Below are 18,580 nucleotides of genomic sequence, written 5' to 3'. Positions count from 1 at the left end.
CAGATTGCGCACCTTAACATGACTAGAGATTCATTAAAATTCACAGGCAGAATACACCTGCTTGAACACAGGTTGCGTACCATTTCTGAACATATAGTGAAGTCTCACAAAGTAAAGGTTTGGGGGTAAAATCCTTGTAAATGGTTAAAAAAATATATCTGTATTTTGGTAAAAAATGAAGTTTCTTAAAGAGATGTGTTTTAGCCACAAATTACCACATTATGGTGTTTATATATATATATACATTTTTTTTTAAACCGGGAAAGGTAATTTGCTATAAAGTGATATAATGTGATTTGTTATCTCTGGCAAAGCAATTACCGGTAACTCAAAATGGAGTTATTTAAATGTCTGGGTTTTACCAATTTTATCTCAATTATATCACTATTTAGCCTCTTTCCGATGCCCTCGAAAAGTTAATATTATATTAACACAATATAAATAATATTAATGGATCAGATCTGTTTTAGGAAAACCTCTACCAGTGACTGATTTCATGGAATAATATATATAGGGATATAATATATAGGGATATAATATACAGGGATATAATGTATAGGGATTTCCCTCTACTGATCACCATTAATATTTTGGTTTGGCACAAAGGGCTGACACGGAGACGCTAAGCGCTGAGTATGGATGGAAGCTTTGAGACGCGGATATTATGGTTCATTTAGCGGTGGACTAGAGGACCTTTTCCTTCATAGACGCATAGATGGCTTTAATGAAGAACTACATTCACTCAGCCCCATATACAAAGCAAATTGTCACCAAATCCAGACACAATGGGGGCAAATATCCAACCAATATTTCAACCAGTATAAATATCTTTCTCGCAAACATGCCGTTCAACGCAGATGTAGAAGCCTGAGACAGAAGCTCTCATTGACTGAGATCCTTCTCATAGTTTGTGACACGCGGGAGCCGTAGAAGACGCGCATAAAACCAGACTTAACGCAGCGGCACCAAAGCAGACTGCATAGACAACCATCTTTGGGGGGCTGGGGGGCAGCTGGCTATCCCCAACCAGATCCACCTGCACCCCGACACATCAATGCATCTTAAGTAGAGTGTCAGCTGTTTAACTCAAGAAAAAGAACCCAGCTCTGTTGATATTGGCGTTTCTAATCCCGCCAACCCCATCTCTGCTGCCCCTCCTGGCCGGGGGGAGAACTACAGGAATGATATTTGCACCACGGCTGGCTGGCTGGCTGGCTGGCTGAAGACCAGGGCATGGCAGGAGACAGGGCTCCGGGGTTTGCCATTCTCTCTGTGTTTGGGGAAAAGAACAAGTTATTCGCCATTAGACATTAAACATTTCGATATTAGGCAGCCTGGCAAGGAAAACGATTAAGGACATTTGTGTTAAGAAAACAGCAATCTAATCACACACGGGTTCACACAGCAGCATTTATTGCCATCGTCATGGAAGGTAATGGCAGCTGAGAACAAATTATAATGGAAGTAACAAAAATAAGATCTTCTTCATATATCGGAGTACTTGTTTTTTGGGGGGCCACCGGCTACGTTTTTTAACTGTTTACCATGAAATTTGGTGTTGCAGGAATTAGTCACAGTGATGGGGTAAAAAAAAAAGACGTTTGTGGTTCTTTTTTTTTTTTTTTTTTACTTAACCCCTTGAGTGCCGGAGATGGGGGCAAACCATTTTTTTTTGCATTGATTTTTGCAATTTCAATAACATTTTCACATCTAAAAATAAAAAATAATGAAATAATACATACTGGTATTATTTCTGCTGAAAAGATTAATTATATATATATATATATATATATATATATATATATATATATATATATAACTTTCAGCCTGGATGGGATGAAGCACAGCACAGTGGTTTGGTTCATAGTCACTAAATTCTCAGAATGTGCCTTTTTGACATGTTAAGAGGAGCAGAATAGTGCAATTTCGTTCGATGATGGCGTCGCAGTCACGGCAGAAACACCGATTGGATCTCCATTCAGTTCAGATAGAAAAACTTGCAAATTAAATTCTTCAATGGCAAGCATCACACAATATCAACATAGGCAAGAATATAAGGCACTGGAAGCTAGCTGGTGGGGTTCACATAGCGTGTCTATAGGGGAGGTGGAAATGTGGGTCCGCCATTTTCAACAAGAGTTTTACTATAGACTAAGAGTTTATTCACTAAACTGGATCTTTGCTGGTGAATTAAACATTTGATGTCCCCAACTTCACTATGCATTATGAAGGGCCGGCCACAGCGAGCTTCACCCCCAAGGGCCGGCAGGGGTCTTCACCTTGTTGACCAGCAGCCGCTCAGCCCTTCTTGCAGGAGATACTCACTGGGGTTGGCCCCATAATGTGTAACGAGGCCAGGGAATTAAAATGTTCAACACCCCTGTAAACTCCCTACTTAGTGAATAGACCCCTCCGTCACTAGACTTTTACAAAGGGAAACACTTTTTGGGAAGAAACGGCAAACTTAAAAATGAAATCTTTGGGTCAGCTTGTTAAGGTGAAATGCATTTCAATTTGTTTGAAATTCAAAGTTCCCGTTGGACCGCGGAGTGATAAAATACAACTTTAAGGACTCGAACTGAAACCGGTTGTTAATGTTAACATCCCTGGGGCACTAACTTGGTGGGAAACCGAAACGCTGGACTTGACCAATTGGCCAAAATCTTTCTAAATCTCTAAATTTGAGCTGCTTAAAGTCTGGCGGCATCGTTTTTAACACAAAAAAGCAGCACGTGTTCAACAAATACAAGGTGGCAGAGAATACAAGGAGTGCGCTGACTACTGCCCTTGGGGGGCAGATATTATAAACACTGACATGTCCATCGTGGACCATCTTTATCCCAAGCAGGGCGCTTTAGACCATGCATCCGGCACCTCAGTTTATAGAATCCGTTCTCTTAAATATCAAAATTTGGGCTAAGATATCATAATAATGGGGTATAACAAATAATATCAACTTTCGTGTCTCTGAATATCCTGTTAAAGGCGACACGTGCTCGAAGACGGTGGAAGATGATGTTCTCCTGTAGGTAAAGGCTCCTCGTTTTTTTGGTCTAACTCACCGATCCCTATTACGTGTTATTATCCGTCTCCGTACAAGTCTATCTCCTGCTCGGGTTCGGAGCTCTTGGTTCCTGCCGCCGCTGGCCTAGGAATCTTTGGTCTCAGGGTGGTGGGGTGGCTCGCTCGTACTCGTGACGTTTATCACAATTAGGAATCCGGGAGTGAAGCTTCAGAATGTAGTGAGGATTGTCCTGAACTCCGACGCGTCGGGTTAAACCTCAGATGGGCCCTTCACTGTGCATACTGTGATTGGACTTGTTGTGCGTCACGCAGTTCTGTTCATTTAGAAGGTTCGCCGTCTCGTCCGCTAAACCGTCGTGAAGCTCGGTGAGAGTCATTTCAATTTTAGTGTTTTCACTGTCTGAGGATTGGGGCGTTTTGTCCATTCGGGAAGCCATTAGGGCGTTTTGGTACTGCTGCCTTGTGATCTATTTTACAGCCCACCCCAAAAAAAAGAAAGAAAGAAAGAATGACATCTATTACATCAATAGGTCACACATCTTGAACGTCAGCCGAAACGCTACACTTTATTAAAGCGTCAGGTGATATAAAAAGTTACTAAAAACAAACGGACCTGGGTTTGCGGGTCTGTGAACGGAAATCCCAACAAAAATACTAAATGTGAACCTCTAGCTGTATTTAACGAGAAAGCACGGCGGATGAAGGCTTTCCCGTACCCAACGACAGCCTCAGCCGTGGCCAGGTGTAGAAGTCCTCTTCTGCTCTCATGCACACGGGTTTCATGTTACCCGGCAGCGATGTATCCAAGCCTAGGCCGTCTACAAAACCTCTTGGGTGATGAAGCCCCCAATGTCCTGCTGCACAATGGGCCTGTTACAGAGGACATCTATGGAGGCCAACCATAGACCGCATTAAAAGGCGTCCCCTCCCGGGGGAATTGTGCATTAAGGGGTGCAGCACCATTTAATGCTTTCAGGATGGCGGCTGGGGTCGTTCTCGTAATCTACTAGCGTTAAAAAAGAAAAGTACCTTGACAAACTGCAGGTCTGTGACGGCTCGTACGGAGTAATCCGGGATATACACTTGCAAGAACGAGGCGTTTAGCTGGTTGTTGCTGCTCCCGAGGGTCGGTGTAACGGCGTCTATCCTGTCGCTGCGGTTTAAGGAGTCCGAATGGTTCAACCCGCACGGGCGAGGGGGGGATTTATTTTCTGCTGTTTAAAGAAAAAAACAGGATACTTCACAAAAACGTCAGTACCTGATCCGGAATGTTTTATGACATCAGCTCAGACTTCAATAACAATAAATAGCACGCAGGAACGAGGTTGGGTTTTAGAAGCCTTCGGGTTCACTTACCTGTTTCCTAGGTTACATATTGATATTTAATGGTGTAAAAGTCACTTAAAGAGTTAAACCGCGCCAAGCAGAAGTCCCAGGCTGGTAGCGTAGCGGATACATGAATGATTTTTAGGAGGTGTGATCTGGGTCGTTCTAACCCCCGCCACCTGCCTTCAAACCCCGCGTTCTTTTATGAGCCAGAAGAACAGACTACGTAGATTAAGTTAAGAAACACCACAAGTTTGGGACCTCAAAACGGTAAAGGAAGAAGACACCTGGGTTGGCTTTTTGCATGACGCTGGGATAAAACCGTTTTATCGAAAGTGAAACAGAACAGGGGGCGTAAGATGGCAAAATCCATAAAAAAGAGAGAAGCCTAAAATTAAACACGGAAAGTTCCAAATTGCATATATATATTAGTACTATTAGTATATTATTAGTTATCATTAATATTATATATTATTATGCATAGTAATATATTGCATATTATAAATAATAATTAATGTGAATGATCTTTCCTTTGTGAACCCATTTCAATAATATTTTTTTTAAAATAAATGGGGGACTAAAAAAGGATTAAAAAATATGTTTGTTCCGTATTTATTCCTTATAGCGCTCACTTCGTCAAAACATGTAAACTTAAAAAAAAAAAAAGGCTACATGTGAAAATACTTTCTCGTTTTTAATTAAACAGAGATTACATGTAAAATCCCCAGAGGCCAATACCCGCAGTGTGTCTGGAATGTAAATTACTTTAAGGTAAAACTTAAAGAAAGAAAAAAAGATGTTATGTCTTAAGGCTGTTTCAGTATCTAGAGAACGGTTTGGATTCTGGAGCGATCCAGAATGAAACAGTCTTCTAGAATGTAGAACAGCAGAGAAGACTTTTACAGAAAATGCCATAGATTATTTCGGCAGATTTCTCGTGTTTGCAGGATATTTCCAGATTTGAGAGGAATAAACGGAGCGGAATGACACCTGAACCGCCCAGGGATTTGAGGGCTATCGTTGACGAACTTTGTGAGCTTCCATGCCGTTGGCATCTAGAGAAGAACTCATGTTGTCCAATTGATGATGGATCTCAAGCCAAGGATGGGGTTCTACAAAAGCTCTTGACCACAAACAAAACAGAAGATATGTAATGGTGATCGGCACGCAGCCCGGCATGCGGTCCAAGGGTTTGTTTTTTAATCATTCCTGCATATTTCTACATGCGCTGTTAACATGGTCCAAAAACTTTTAATAAATCCAGACAATGTCAGGGGATGGAGGTGAACCGGTGCCCCTCACAAAATGAGAAGTCTATAAGGCAAGTTTTGTGTAGTTATTGAGGAAATCGTTTCATTATAACACGTCAGATCATTCATTCATTCACGGTATCTTCACGTATAGTAACCAGAATGAGATAAAACCCCAGTTTCTTCACGCTCGCACGATCAGCACTGACATGACTGAAGATCAAGGTTAGATTAGTGATTAAGACAAGAACACAGATGGGGGTTGTGGATAAAAAGCTTTGGAAGGAAACATGCAAATTTACCTGGAGAACCAGCTAACGATTCTGTTCTGCTGACAACAAAGGTACGAGACAGGGACAAGGGAACTGAAACCAAGGAGAGAGACCATAAGGAACCAGGAAGAGAATGACACAGGGGCGGTTCTCGGAGGGTTCTAGGTCAGACCTTTTCAGTTCTAGTACCCAAAGGCTACAGATTTCTCCAAATAAACATGACTCCCATCGACGTGATGTTTTACTGACACCCTCATAAATTGCTGTATAAAGTGCTGTATAAAGAGTTGTATAGGGCGTCTTCTATTTATCGGAGTTACCTGAGTTTGCTTATTCCCGGCTACAAACTACAACCTGGCCTTGTTTTATGGCACTGCTAATCTATAGCTTTTTCACAACGAGGAACTCCAACATGCAACGTTCTCATTGACACCGGATTTCCGTTGTATACGGCATAACGCCTTGAATGGAATTTTAGCAAAATCAATGGGATCTACAAAAAATCCTGAGAAAAATAACATTCTAGGAGTTAGGGTTTTATGAGGCTGATATAAAAATAAATGCAGCCTTAACTGCAGCGATTTGAATACGACATTAAAATCTTTCAAGACCGTCATTTTAAAATATAGTTCACTTAACAGGTGGGACACGACCTCATCCTGTTCCAAAAACACAATTACTATTGCTCCTATTCCGGAGGATGCCCTAGATTGCAAGCTAGCGAGCCGGGTCCTCCTTACCTAAAGCATTGGCTTCTCTTACTCTGTCTGTTCTAGTTTTAACAGACCCTTTGAATATATGTATTGTATGAAGCGCTGCAGAAATTGTTGGCGCTATATAAATAAAAGATAATAATAATAATAATAATAATAATAATAATAATAAAATAATTATGATCCTCAAGGGGCAACAGTGACACCTGCAGGATAAAAAAGGTACTTCATATTTTCTGTGTTGCATGTCTTTTGATGATTGTTGAATATGTATTTTTAGTTATTGATTTATATAGAAACTATAATCTATAGCGCTGTACGATGAGATTTATACATTATAGGAGGAGTCAGTTTTAGTAACTAGACGTAGATTATTATGAACAGATTTTTTTCCCCCATGGCTTTCCAACTGAAACACCATGGCTGACCAGCTCTGATCTACAAACGCGCTCACAAGATAACCTTTGAGGACTAGAAGTGAAATGAACAGACATGGGCAATCCCTTATTAAGAAGAAAAGAGATTATTAGTATAATTGATCAAAAAAAGGTAAAACAATCATTTAAGTACATCATTCATCACAATTATATGCCGGAGAGGATTTTTTTGGCACACGTCATGCAAATAGTTTATAACACCTTAATATTATAATACATTTTTGGGTTAATGGGAAAGGGATCACGTTTACCTATGTGAAGTCTTACAAAGTGATTGGTATGATTGGGTAATAATAATAATAAAAATAGTAATAATAATAATAATAGTAATAATAATGATAATAACAATTATAGCAATAAATGAACTCTTTAGGTTAGGAGGGGTGGATGTAATCTTCTGGAAATTAGAAAGAAAGCATACAACATATCACAGAGCAATCTAATACAGAACATATTTATTGGATTGGAGGAAACGTAAGGCAGAATAGAGACCAACTGCGAGGCTGGTGACCGGAATACAAAGAGGACCGGAAATAATCAGTTATTTTATAACCCCCCAAAGCCCACTGATCCGCGAGGGCCACTGGCAACGCACGTCAAAGGCTGGCCAGCTACCAGACCGGAGAGTGGAGGCCAATGATGATGGCATCATCAATAAACCGTATATATATACATATTTATATATTATCCCATATCCCTAGCATTTATCCTGCCCTGGAATATCATGGAGTATCTAACGCGTCAAAGTCTACATCCATGCAGGCTTCTAATGAACACCGAAACACCGAAAGAGGATTTGTCTCCCGCTCCATTCCTTGACGGAGGAATAAAAAAAATACCTGGTGACGCTGTGAGCGCCATCACGCCATAGTATGAGAAGGCTCCGGCTTCAAACTTCATGCCTTCTTTCCCAGCTTCAACTTCTACTTTCCCCTGCGAATAAATATGGATGACAGACTTGAGCAAACCCACTGACTCAAACATTCATCGATGAAATAGTTAATTCAGTTTCACAGAATTGAAAGGTTTGGCTTTGGAAGAATATTAAGCCCGGACAAATATGCGTCAAAAAAAGGTTTTACAACCTTGCCAATAAAGTTTTTTCTGGTCACCACCAGCTGACAAATATGTCGGTATCAGCGTCCTTTGGTACCGAGCTTCTAGGAAAGCATGAATGTAAAGAAGGAGCAGTTACTGAGCAGCTCAGACCAGAAATGATCCCGCAGGCTAATACTTTCTATAAGTTACAGCCAGGGGCAGGAGACTAGGTCATAATATATAATGCATCTTAAAGTGGACTAGCACATGCATGTTGGTATCTGAACACCTTTTGTGTACTTAATTATGGAAGAACTGGAATGACCTACTTATCTAAAAAAAAAAAACAAAAAAAAAAAAACAAAAAAAACATAAAATGAAACCATAAAATAACAAATAAGACAAAGCCTGAGGTGTCCAGCCCCGGGTAACGCAACAAGCCTGACCTGTAAAACAAGGACAAAGTAATCCACGGGTTTACTACGCTGGTAGAGGTAGCATTCAGGAGACTTCTTGTTCTTGTCATCGAATTTCAGCTCTTGGATGACGTTTGGGTGCCTCAGCAGCCTCAGGAGAATCTTCTCAGACATATGGGACGGGCTGAACGCATCAACCTCTGCAGCGGAAACATTGCATATTATTATATATTGTTTTATATAGCGCCATCAAATTCCCTAGCACTGTACGGAAGCGCTGGGAGGAGGTAAATGAGACGCGATAACTTAACAATGCCGGCACCATTTTGCAAGCAGTAAATTACACTGGAGTCCATGCAATGTCAATTAGTAGTTTAGTAACCATACTGAATTTCTGGATTTTTGTTTATAATCAAGACTTTTGTGACTTTTAGGGCTGTAGAGCATAAACTCAAACCCTCCAAACTTTCTGAGCTCCTTGAAAACAGAAACATTGAATGAATAAAGTCAGACAGAAGGATGTGGGGCCCAGAGAGGGACTGGGCCCCTTCTGAAGATGGTCACTTGGCAGGTATGCATTAGAATTCGGCCCTGCTTAGCATATAGAATTTACTCTCTTTCTCCAACCCAGTGTAATAGATTTAAAACTCTGAGTCAGTTGATTAGCCCGATGCTAAGAGTTGAACGTGTAGCCTGTCCTAATTTACATTTTGTACAGAGTTTTAGCAATTTTGGGGCGAATTCCATTGAAATCGGCGCTGACCTTTTGCTTGATCTTGTGCCGGTGGCGAAAATAATGACTAAGCAGGGGAAATAGAAGCACATGCATAAATGGCCCATTACGAGCCGCCGAGCGCCATCGCTCCCCCCTCTCCAGCGTGGAGATTGTTAGCGATCTCAAACTGTGATAAGCCCAACTCGCCTGTTGCTAGGAAACGGTGCATGGCCAGCAGAAGCTGCGGAGATATTTTAACCTTCATTTCGTTGTCAGTTTGTTTAAACGCTGAGAAGTCTTGCTTTCTTTCCCGATGTGTCACTTTCTTTTTTGTCCTGTTATCGGCTGTAAAACACAAAAATAAATACATTAATTAAAGACGCTGTTGTAGGAGAGCGGCTGCTGGCGCTTTGACTCCTAATTCAATGATGTCACGCCGCAGAAAGAACTTGGTCATCACAAACGCCCCACGGCTTGGAGACCATTAACAGGCCATACGTTCTTATAGCCATGCCTGAACGATGAATGGAGGATTTGGGGTTCCTGTGAACCGTACAGGGATTGGGAAAGGGTTTTTTCAACTCAAAAAAACACCGATAGTCTACGGATTCGATACCAATCTGAGAATTAAAGATCTTATGCCAGCAATTCCTGATACGACCATCCGGAGCTCCATATCTCAATGTTCCGATAAAGTATTTCTATTTGGTGGTTAAGTGAATAACTTATTAGAGGTCTGGGAATTAGGCAGAGACGCTCTAGATAAGGCCATGCGGTCTATTTAATCAGGGTTGAGTTGGCCAACTTGGCCATCAACTAATCATGTAACTCTGTGTGATTCCATAAAACTTCATCAAGAGATGAGATGGGATTTGACCATGTACTAAGCCGCGGCAGTTGTTCTACTCTACTCAATTCTAGGTAGTGATTATTACCTCTGTTAGTTAATGGATGAGATAGCTACTGGAATAAAAAATTCTGCCAATGTCTTCACGCAGGTGGTGGGGAATAGCCCAATAAAATAATATATCCTACATCGTTATATTAAAAGTGTTGACTTACTGTATAAGTCTGTTTCATCAAGGATCTCGGATTTGATAATCTCTTCGATGACATCTTCCAAGGTAACAATCCCCAGAACTTCATAGAACGGATCCCCTTCTCCCTCGTTGTTTACTCTCTGCACGATAGCAAGATGAGATTTACCTAAAATGGGGGAGAAGAAACAGCCATAAGGAATACAATACCAAAAATCGCTACCCTTTCTGCCACACAACGGAGAAGAGAGGACATCATATTATATTTTTTTTCCATAAAATATTTCATGAATCCAGAGTATCCTCAGTTTCTCATCAGAACTGCCATAACCCCCCATATAGCATCTATAGCTAAGATTCCCACAATACCCAGGACTTCTTCTGAATGACCAAACCCTAGACCACCGAGGTCTTCAAAGTTTAGCTGACCCTTATTCTAACCCTGTCTGGAAAAAGATGTCACGTTACAGTATGCCCCATATTATTTCAGGGACGGCTTAACTGTTGCCATAGAACACATTCAGGGAATTCATTGGTAGAAATGCTTGGTTGCTATAGCAGCAGAAAACGCTTTTCAGAAACTAAATAAAGAAGCATGGTGGAAAAGAAGTAATAATCGTGCTATAATGCAGTAGTGAACGAAACCGATTTGAACAAAGTAATTATTATTACTACATTTTATTAATAGAGCAGGGCTCGATAAACCCTGACATACTGGTACAGAAGAAGACAAGGGCCCTGTTCATGTGAGCTTACAATCTATTAAGGTTAAGAAAATCCCCACCAATTATGGCATGAAATTCAAATAACACAAATAGCTGGAATTTGTCTGCCATAAAATAAACAAAGAGCCGATTCGGCCAAAAACCCAGACAAAAATCTGCTCTGAGAGTCAAGCGGCTCTTACTAAGAGTCTCGAAGAGTGACTGGACCAGAATAAAGTTAGTTCTGGAATGAGGCTACGTCTTTCCAGCCGATATAAACAATAAATTCAGTTAAATAAATTCATTTTTCCCATGGTCTATTGGAAGTGGTTAAAAATTCTTGGTGAGTGCTGTTTGCTAAAAGTCGAAATTCTTTCAGCTATTCCCAGCTTGTGATCATTTAAAAGGAATTTTCCGAAAGGGAGTCTAATATTAGACTTAAAATGAACTTTCCATCTTGGGCTGCCTATATTCACACCAAAGTAACTGCTCTATAATCTGATTGTCTTGGAGCCACTCATTTAAATGCAGATAGACATGCTTTACATACCAGCTAAAAACACCGAAGACTTCAATCAGAGAGGCCTACTTCTAATTATTGGTTCAAAAAACGAGTAGCAACCGTGTAGCGCCATAAAAAACAACGACCTGACCTGACAGAAATTTACTCAAAGGTAACAGAACTCACATTATTTGACGTAAGTTTTAATGGATATTGCGTTATTAATTTATATCAGGCGTATCCCTGATGTCTGGTTTGGAAATTTTAAAGGATTTATTCATTTGAAATCTGTGGACGGGGGCATCCATTTTGTACACTTAGGAGCCGCCCATCTCTCTCTTCACTTCATAATGATATTCCTTGATTAATTGATTACATTTGTGTACATAGCACAAGCAGATTTAGCGCTTTAAAATCAGGTAGGATAAATTTCAAATCACACACAATTACAAACTGGTACAAAAGGAGGAGAAGGCTCTGCTCTTGTGAGTTTATAATCTAGTTGGTTGAGGGCGATCCTAGAAACATTAATGGATCATCATGGGGAATATTGTGCTGATCTTATCCTCATACCTGGGTACTGTCATGGTCCCAATATCTCAAGGGTTCAAAAACAAGACAATTTTTTTTTCCGTGGGGCACACGACCTAGGAAGATCCCCATGGCTCTACCATATCCATCGGAGGGTCAGGTTAAGACCAATGATTATCACAACTAAAGCGTCAAATATCCATTCTGGGACATTGATGGCTTGGACACATATGAAAGCATGACTGCTGGCCCTACAGCTCATATTAAGAAGTTAGTTTACAACCAAACCGTGGATCAACAATTGTGTTGAGCAGTAAAGCACATGATATTCTATAACTACACAGAGTACCCCTAGTATTAATGCAACATTGTTATCGGTGAGAGAATTGTGAATCTTGAATTCCCAGGACAAATTGTATCATTTTCACATGTATCTGCAACATGTTGCTATTCCATTAACGCTCTTAAGACACCCAAAAAAAACCTGTTAAGAAGATAGCCAAGTAAAACCATGAGAAAGCGGTTATATTTTAAGCTGATCATTTCTAAAAGTGTTAAAGAGTCGGCCTATTGCGTTCTTACTGGAGAAGGTGTGGCGATACAACATTTCCCCAAAAAGCACTGAAGCTTTAGGTGTCCTACAAAGAAAATTTTAAAGAGAGAGCCCAGTCCTCAAAATACCAGCCAACGGCGCAGGTCTTCAGAATGTTCTGACGTGAACGCCGATGGCTTTTGACAGTACAGGTGGCTCCGTTAGAAGAACACAGACAACGAATCACCTGAATTCATGTGAAGAGATACCAAACATTAGCTTCCATAATAAGCTACGAGCCCTGTGTGTTTATTCTCCAGCTCCGTTTTTTTTTTTCAGTTAAGCCGTTCCTTACTTGTTCCATGTTCTACCCAAGATCGGAACGGCCATGTGGGAGGACTGTGAAAATATTTAATACAAATGTTGCAACATTATTCTTTATTGAACATGGGAACGCTTTCAGCACAATTAAGGCTAAAGTAACGGTTATAATTGAAAGAGAATTCCGCACGAATGACTCAGAGATTTGTCATATACATAATAGAAAATAGTTTCCAGTTTAGGAAAAATACATCTTTATAGGGCCAAGGAAACATAAATAGGGATGTATTCATTAACCAGGAGTTTAACATTTCAGCTTCCTGACTCCAGTACGCATTAAGAAGCCTCCATACTCGGGTGGGGGAATGAGTTTCTCCCTCGAGAGCTGGCCCTACATAATGTCTCGTTAATGCCATACTTAGCTATGTATTATACATGGCCAGCTCCGCCATTCTGATCCCTTTCACTGCCAGCCGTGTATGTGATACATGTTTGGCAAACTGGATCTGGGATTGGACCAGTATCAAGCTTGTAGTGAAGAGAAAGAAATTGGGCTCCAACGCTACAAAGTCACGAAAACTCCTAACTGGGAGTCAATGAGCGGCTCGACTGCCGACTCAACCGAGAGTCTCAAATGACTTTCTGACCTTCAATCTGCAAGACCACCTCTTATCAACAGTTCTCAACAACAATTAAATGCGGGAAGACTTTTAATGTCTAACTTCACTCAACTTTAGGTGAATAGATGTTGCTTAGTCAAGTGCTTTTGGGTTAAGTGAAGTGACCCTTAGTGAATAAACCTACTTGTATGTGCAGTTAGTATACAAGTGATTAGTATAATGGACCTGCCCCGTATTTATATTTTTCCTACTTTATTGAAACTACCCGTTTTTTGTTTTCCAATCAGTATAATAGCTTTTGAGGTATTTGGTGAAAGTAAGATGCTCTTTTGCTTCAGTTCAAAGGCATCTACAAGAAAACCACCATAAGTATTTCACATCAATTCACCTTCCGAGGCCGGAAGAATCGATCGCCTTCCATCAAATAGGAAGCGGTAACATTATAAGACGTATTGTCTATGATGGGGGGGGGGCTCTTATCTTCATGCCTTCCCTATGCACTACGAAGGGCTCATCACAACAAGCTTCTCTGGGCCGGTATAATGTATCGTTAATATATACGATGCTGGGCAATCTCGGCAATTATTACATAAGAGCCGTACTACTGCCGCCTGTTCATAAGGCATTATGATATTGACTGTCCTGCGAACCACCACTTTAGTGAATAAACTCCAATGTTTCATGTAATAATGTTTAAGACTTAGGACAAGCATCCAAAAGGAACGCTTCCACCAGCACCCAGTTCTAATCCATTTATGATAATTACATTAAGTTATAGGTTTTTTAGGTTTACTTAAACTATAAAACCTAAAATTCTGAAAAGTTGCGGGTCTATTTAAGAAGCATTTTGGACACATGGTTAGGAGACAGCTTATTATATTAAATGTACAGAATTCAAGTCCCACCCGTAGAACTCATGAGAAAAACTGCACAGGACAATGAGAATATTTCTTTTTCCATCACGACAGGATTATTTTAAGATGGCATTTTTTCCCCTCTTTTTGTTAGGTCTTTTCCCATAATTAGAAGAGTGCGTTCTCTGGGCATTTCTTCATCGTTGGGGTGGTCAGTCAGGATGAGATGTTTTCACAAGACATGTGCAATGGAAACTGTATCTTAACCCAAGACTTGGAGGACACAGACGAGATAAGGCAAATGGAAAAACCGCTCTCCCCGGGGACGGGCCACCTCTCCAGTAAACCAGGGAAAATGATTACTCGCAGTTCACAGACAATGGCTCCATCCTAAATACCATCCTGCTGAAAAAGCAGTTTCCAAAACGCTCCGAAGGTTTACGATTCCCATGAGCCTCCCAAGATGTTTGGCCAAGAGATCCGTAGACTACAACTCCCACAAAGTTTGATAGATGTTGCCAAGCATCATAGGCAATGGAGTCGCAGAACCCATTTCAATGCGGGTAAAAGCAACACTGCATTATATTTATATTATATATATATATATATATATATATATATATATATTGTAGGGGACAATAAGATTAACACACATTACAACATATTGGTACAAAAGGAGAAGAGGGCTTACAATCTATCGGACTAAATGCCGTAAAATGCTACGGCACAAAAATCAAAGTAGATGAAGTACAATTTATTGATGTCCACTTAAAATTAAATGAAGAATTAGGATAATGGGATAGGAAGACTATACGGCCATTCAGCCTATATGCAAACAATAAAGTCGAGGCTCTGTCCCTTAATCTGTTATAAGCCTTGCTTAAGACACGGTGAACCCCATTACTAAGGAGTTTCCAAACTAATAAACTCATATCCATTGGGAAAATGTATGGTACGGAAGACATCCTACACCAATTATAAACCCGAAGAATTTCGTGGACAGAAAAGAGTCACAACACAGCTCGGTTCTGTGAATAATACAGATTTTTTTGATTATTTTTGAAATAACAGTGAGCTTTCATAAAAAAAACACATTCAACAAGAAAGTATTATTTTGGAGAGGTTATTCTTGTGGTTTATTGGAAATTTTAAAAAGAAGCCTTTTTGTCATTTAAGTAAAAATTAAGATGTCAACAGACATTAGCAAGATTCCTTAAAAGACGCTGCACAATTTTGTGAATCGGGAACGCTGGCAGATATCCAAAATAAATTCATAGAAGTTTTCCCCAAATCCACCCCACGCTCGTATAATAAAATATTTGATTAATTAAAATTTTCAGTTTATTAAATTTAAAAAAAAAAGAACTCCACAAAATTTTAGGATCATCAAGAGCAGCAAACATTCTACTATGGCGTACGGGTTAATTCAGCAAGGAGGGGGAAGGAATAATAAAAAGAAAATAGCATCTTAAAAAAAATACCAAACAAAACATTTTTGTACAATGATAAAACTAACAACAAATAATTCACGTAATGTTGGAAGAATTTCATAATTACAGGATGCTTTTTTTAAATAATAAAAAAAAAAACGTAATCCTATTTTCGTCTTGGTGCTTTGATTTAGTTAATGAGATTTGCCACTTATACTAAAGGAATGTTAACCCTTTGGTGCCTCAAAGGCACAAAGTACACGATATCTTGTGTCTGCTTTTTGGCAGTTTTTGGGCAAACCGCACCGGATTAAAAATATTCCAAACGTATTTTTAATACATTAATACACTGCTGTGGATAACCCTGTCGTTTAGAGTTAAAGACAAACTCCAACTAAATTTATTTAAAAAACAAAACTAATTTCTAGTTTCTACATAATATAATATTTTTAGCCCAATCTACCAAACAGAGTGGCTCTGTCTTAATCAGATGCTGACCCTCTGACTAATGAAAGTCTATGGAGGAACAGACTTCATTAGCGTTGCCATAAAGCATCAGCGCAGTGTGGTGTTTGAGCAGGAAAAGTCACCCAAAGCATCACATGACCCACAACAATGGCGGCCTCCAGGTCTGCAGATAAAGGAACAAAATTAGATTTTCTGTCAATGGTGACCTACAAGCTACAGCTACTTTTTGGATATGTCTACCAAATAAAATTATATTTTTCTGTTTAGGTATATGAAATACCCGGTCAAAATACCCTTTGTGTGTAATAAAATGCAATGATATTTATATATATATATATATATATATATATATATATATATATATATGAGTTATAAGGGTGAGCAATGTGTCAAAAGGCACAAACTTTAGCAGATCGGTCATTTTATTATTTACTCTGAATTTTCGACCACATCAAAATAACAGAAATTATTGTTTGGGAGGTCTTTTGGTTTATATGGCAACAACCAATGAGTGACTGTTTTGTGTCACATGACAATTAAGCATTCCCAGCCAACATGATATTTTTGGCAAGGGTTTGGGCATTAACTAGTGCTACGGATAGCATTTCTAACGCTGCATTTAGTTACTCTGCTACAACATTAGTAGAGTAGATGGAAGAGCACCTTTTTATACTGAATTACATAAACCAAATAATTCACTGCATTTGGGTAATAAACCGCAACAATAGGGAGCGGAGTGAATAAGCGGATATATATATCTAGGGAAGAAACCATCTAAGATGTTTAGGGAAACTATCAGACACACATGCGACTTCTACGCAAGGTTTTAAAGGCACGGCTTTGCTACGGAAACATTATTTTTTCCTTTGAGCTCTGAGGATTAACACTAATCCGTTCACTATTAGAAAAGGCCATTAACTCTTTTCTAGCCAGTGGCTACGGCAATGCCGCTATGCAGCTCTTGAAACTTTTGCTGAAGGGGTTAACAAACGAGGCAACTGTTGGAAAATAGCGTTGGGGAGTATCGGTCAGGATGAAACGGTACCATTATTCTTGAGCCATACGGGTCTTAAAGAATTGTGCGGAGATGGGCCGCCGACAAGACAAGCTTCTGGAAGGTCATCAACACCATAAAAGTAGCTATGACATCACCCAAAAAGAACATGACATTCTGAAGGGCTGCATTGCAGAAAAGGAATTTCTTTTGGAAGCTGTAGAAGTTAAAACCATAAGAGAATTTAAACAATCGTATAAGAATATATAAGCCCAATGGTTCTTATCTACAGTCAAATTCTTAATATCTATTATTGAGAAAAAGTATTTAGCTTTGTGCGATTCTTTTCTCCATTGCCGTGTATTTTATTTATTTTGTTTGGTCGGATCATTTTGTGGATTATAGTAACATATGTAGAGGGAGACTGAGAAATCTACTGACACAGAAGTTTGTGTGCTAGGTAACCAAGTATAAAGTGTGGAAAAAAGGTATTTTCCCCCTCTAATAAACCCAACAACCCAATAAAAAAAACTGAGGGTCTGAAGACCTTGATACACAATTAGCCCTGATCTGAGCCAGACTGAAGAAAGGCAAAATCATACAAGAAGTGCAAAAAGAAATGTCCTGCCATCTGCAGGGCTGCCTCAACTTAGCCAAGGTCAGCGTTCAAGAGGCGGAAAGCATTGCTCTATAAAACGAACATGGATATTCATCCACAGATTCGCTAAAAGCTCTTGGATGTTCCTCAAACTTTCTGAAACAATGTCCCGAAGACATGAACCTTTTGGGTGCCGCGTCTGGTGGCAAGCAATTACCTCATTCCATACTAAGAACCTCATAGCAATGATCAAACATGGTGGTTGCAGTGACACGGTTTGTGATGCTTTGTTGCTATCATTTAAGGTAGCGGGGACTCTGCTTTATATCAGTATTCTGCTGGAACGGGCCACCTGCTCATGAGCCGACGATGAAGCACAACTGGGACACACTGCGAGGCAATGCCAAAGGACAAGGAATTTAAAGCTTTGGAATGGCCTAGTCCCGGACCTCATCATTATGTTGTGATAGGACCAGAAACAAGTGGATCATGTTCGAGAAACCATTACCGTTATCAAATAAAAGCAGTGTTACACTGGAGTGGGCCAACATAACTCCACTACGCTGTGGACTGTAGGAAGCTCTGGTAGCCATCATTGATGCTAAAGCTGGCATAGCCAGGTTCTGAGCCTAATGAAATGATAAGCCACCTTGTTGGGAGCAGAGATACAGTGTCTGGTTTTTGCCCCATAATATAACGTTCTCATAAAGCTGCATGATAGCCATTCCTATGAGTTCTCGCTCTGTTATCTAAGCCCGATCTACTAGAAAAGCGTCCTGACTCCTTATCATACTGTCT

The 18,580-nt window shown here is 39.9% G+C and overlaps 1 protein-coding gene across 1 annotated transcript in view; it reads right to left on the bottom strand.

Annotated features, from left to right (window-relative positions):
• Positions 1-2,578: 2,578 nt before the first annotated feature.
• CNNM2 (cyclin and CBS domain divalent metal cation transport mediator 2) overlaps positions 2,579-18,580 on the bottom strand; it is a 45,175-nt gene continuing 29,173 nt past the window's right edge. Inside the window, exons 2-8 of the mRNA XM_053450427.1 lie at positions 10,254-10,397; positions 9,390-9,536; positions 8,507-8,676; positions 7,862-7,955; positions 5,903-5,965; positions 4,054-4,238; positions 2,579-3,491 (exon numbers count right to left, since the gene is read on the bottom strand). Coding sequence (XP_053306402.1) covers positions 3,282-3,491; positions 4,054-4,238; positions 5,903-5,965; positions 7,862-7,955; positions 8,507-8,676; positions 9,390-9,536; positions 10,254-10,397 — 1,013 coding nt within the window. The 3' untranslated portion in view covers positions 2,579-3,281. The remainder of the gene's footprint in view (positions 3,492-4,053; positions 4,239-5,902; positions 5,966-7,861; positions 7,956-8,506; positions 8,677-9,389; positions 9,537-10,253; positions 10,398-18,580) is intronic.

Source organism: Spea bombifrons, chromosome 11 (genome assembly GCF_027358695.1).
Source record: "Spea bombifrons isolate aSpeBom1 chromosome 11, aSpeBom1.2.pri, whole genome shotgun sequence".
Lineage (NCBI taxonomy): Eukaryota > Metazoa > Chordata > Amphibia > Anura > Pelobatidae > Spea > Spea bombifrons.
This window is presented reverse-complemented; position numbering and strand designations above follow the sequence as displayed.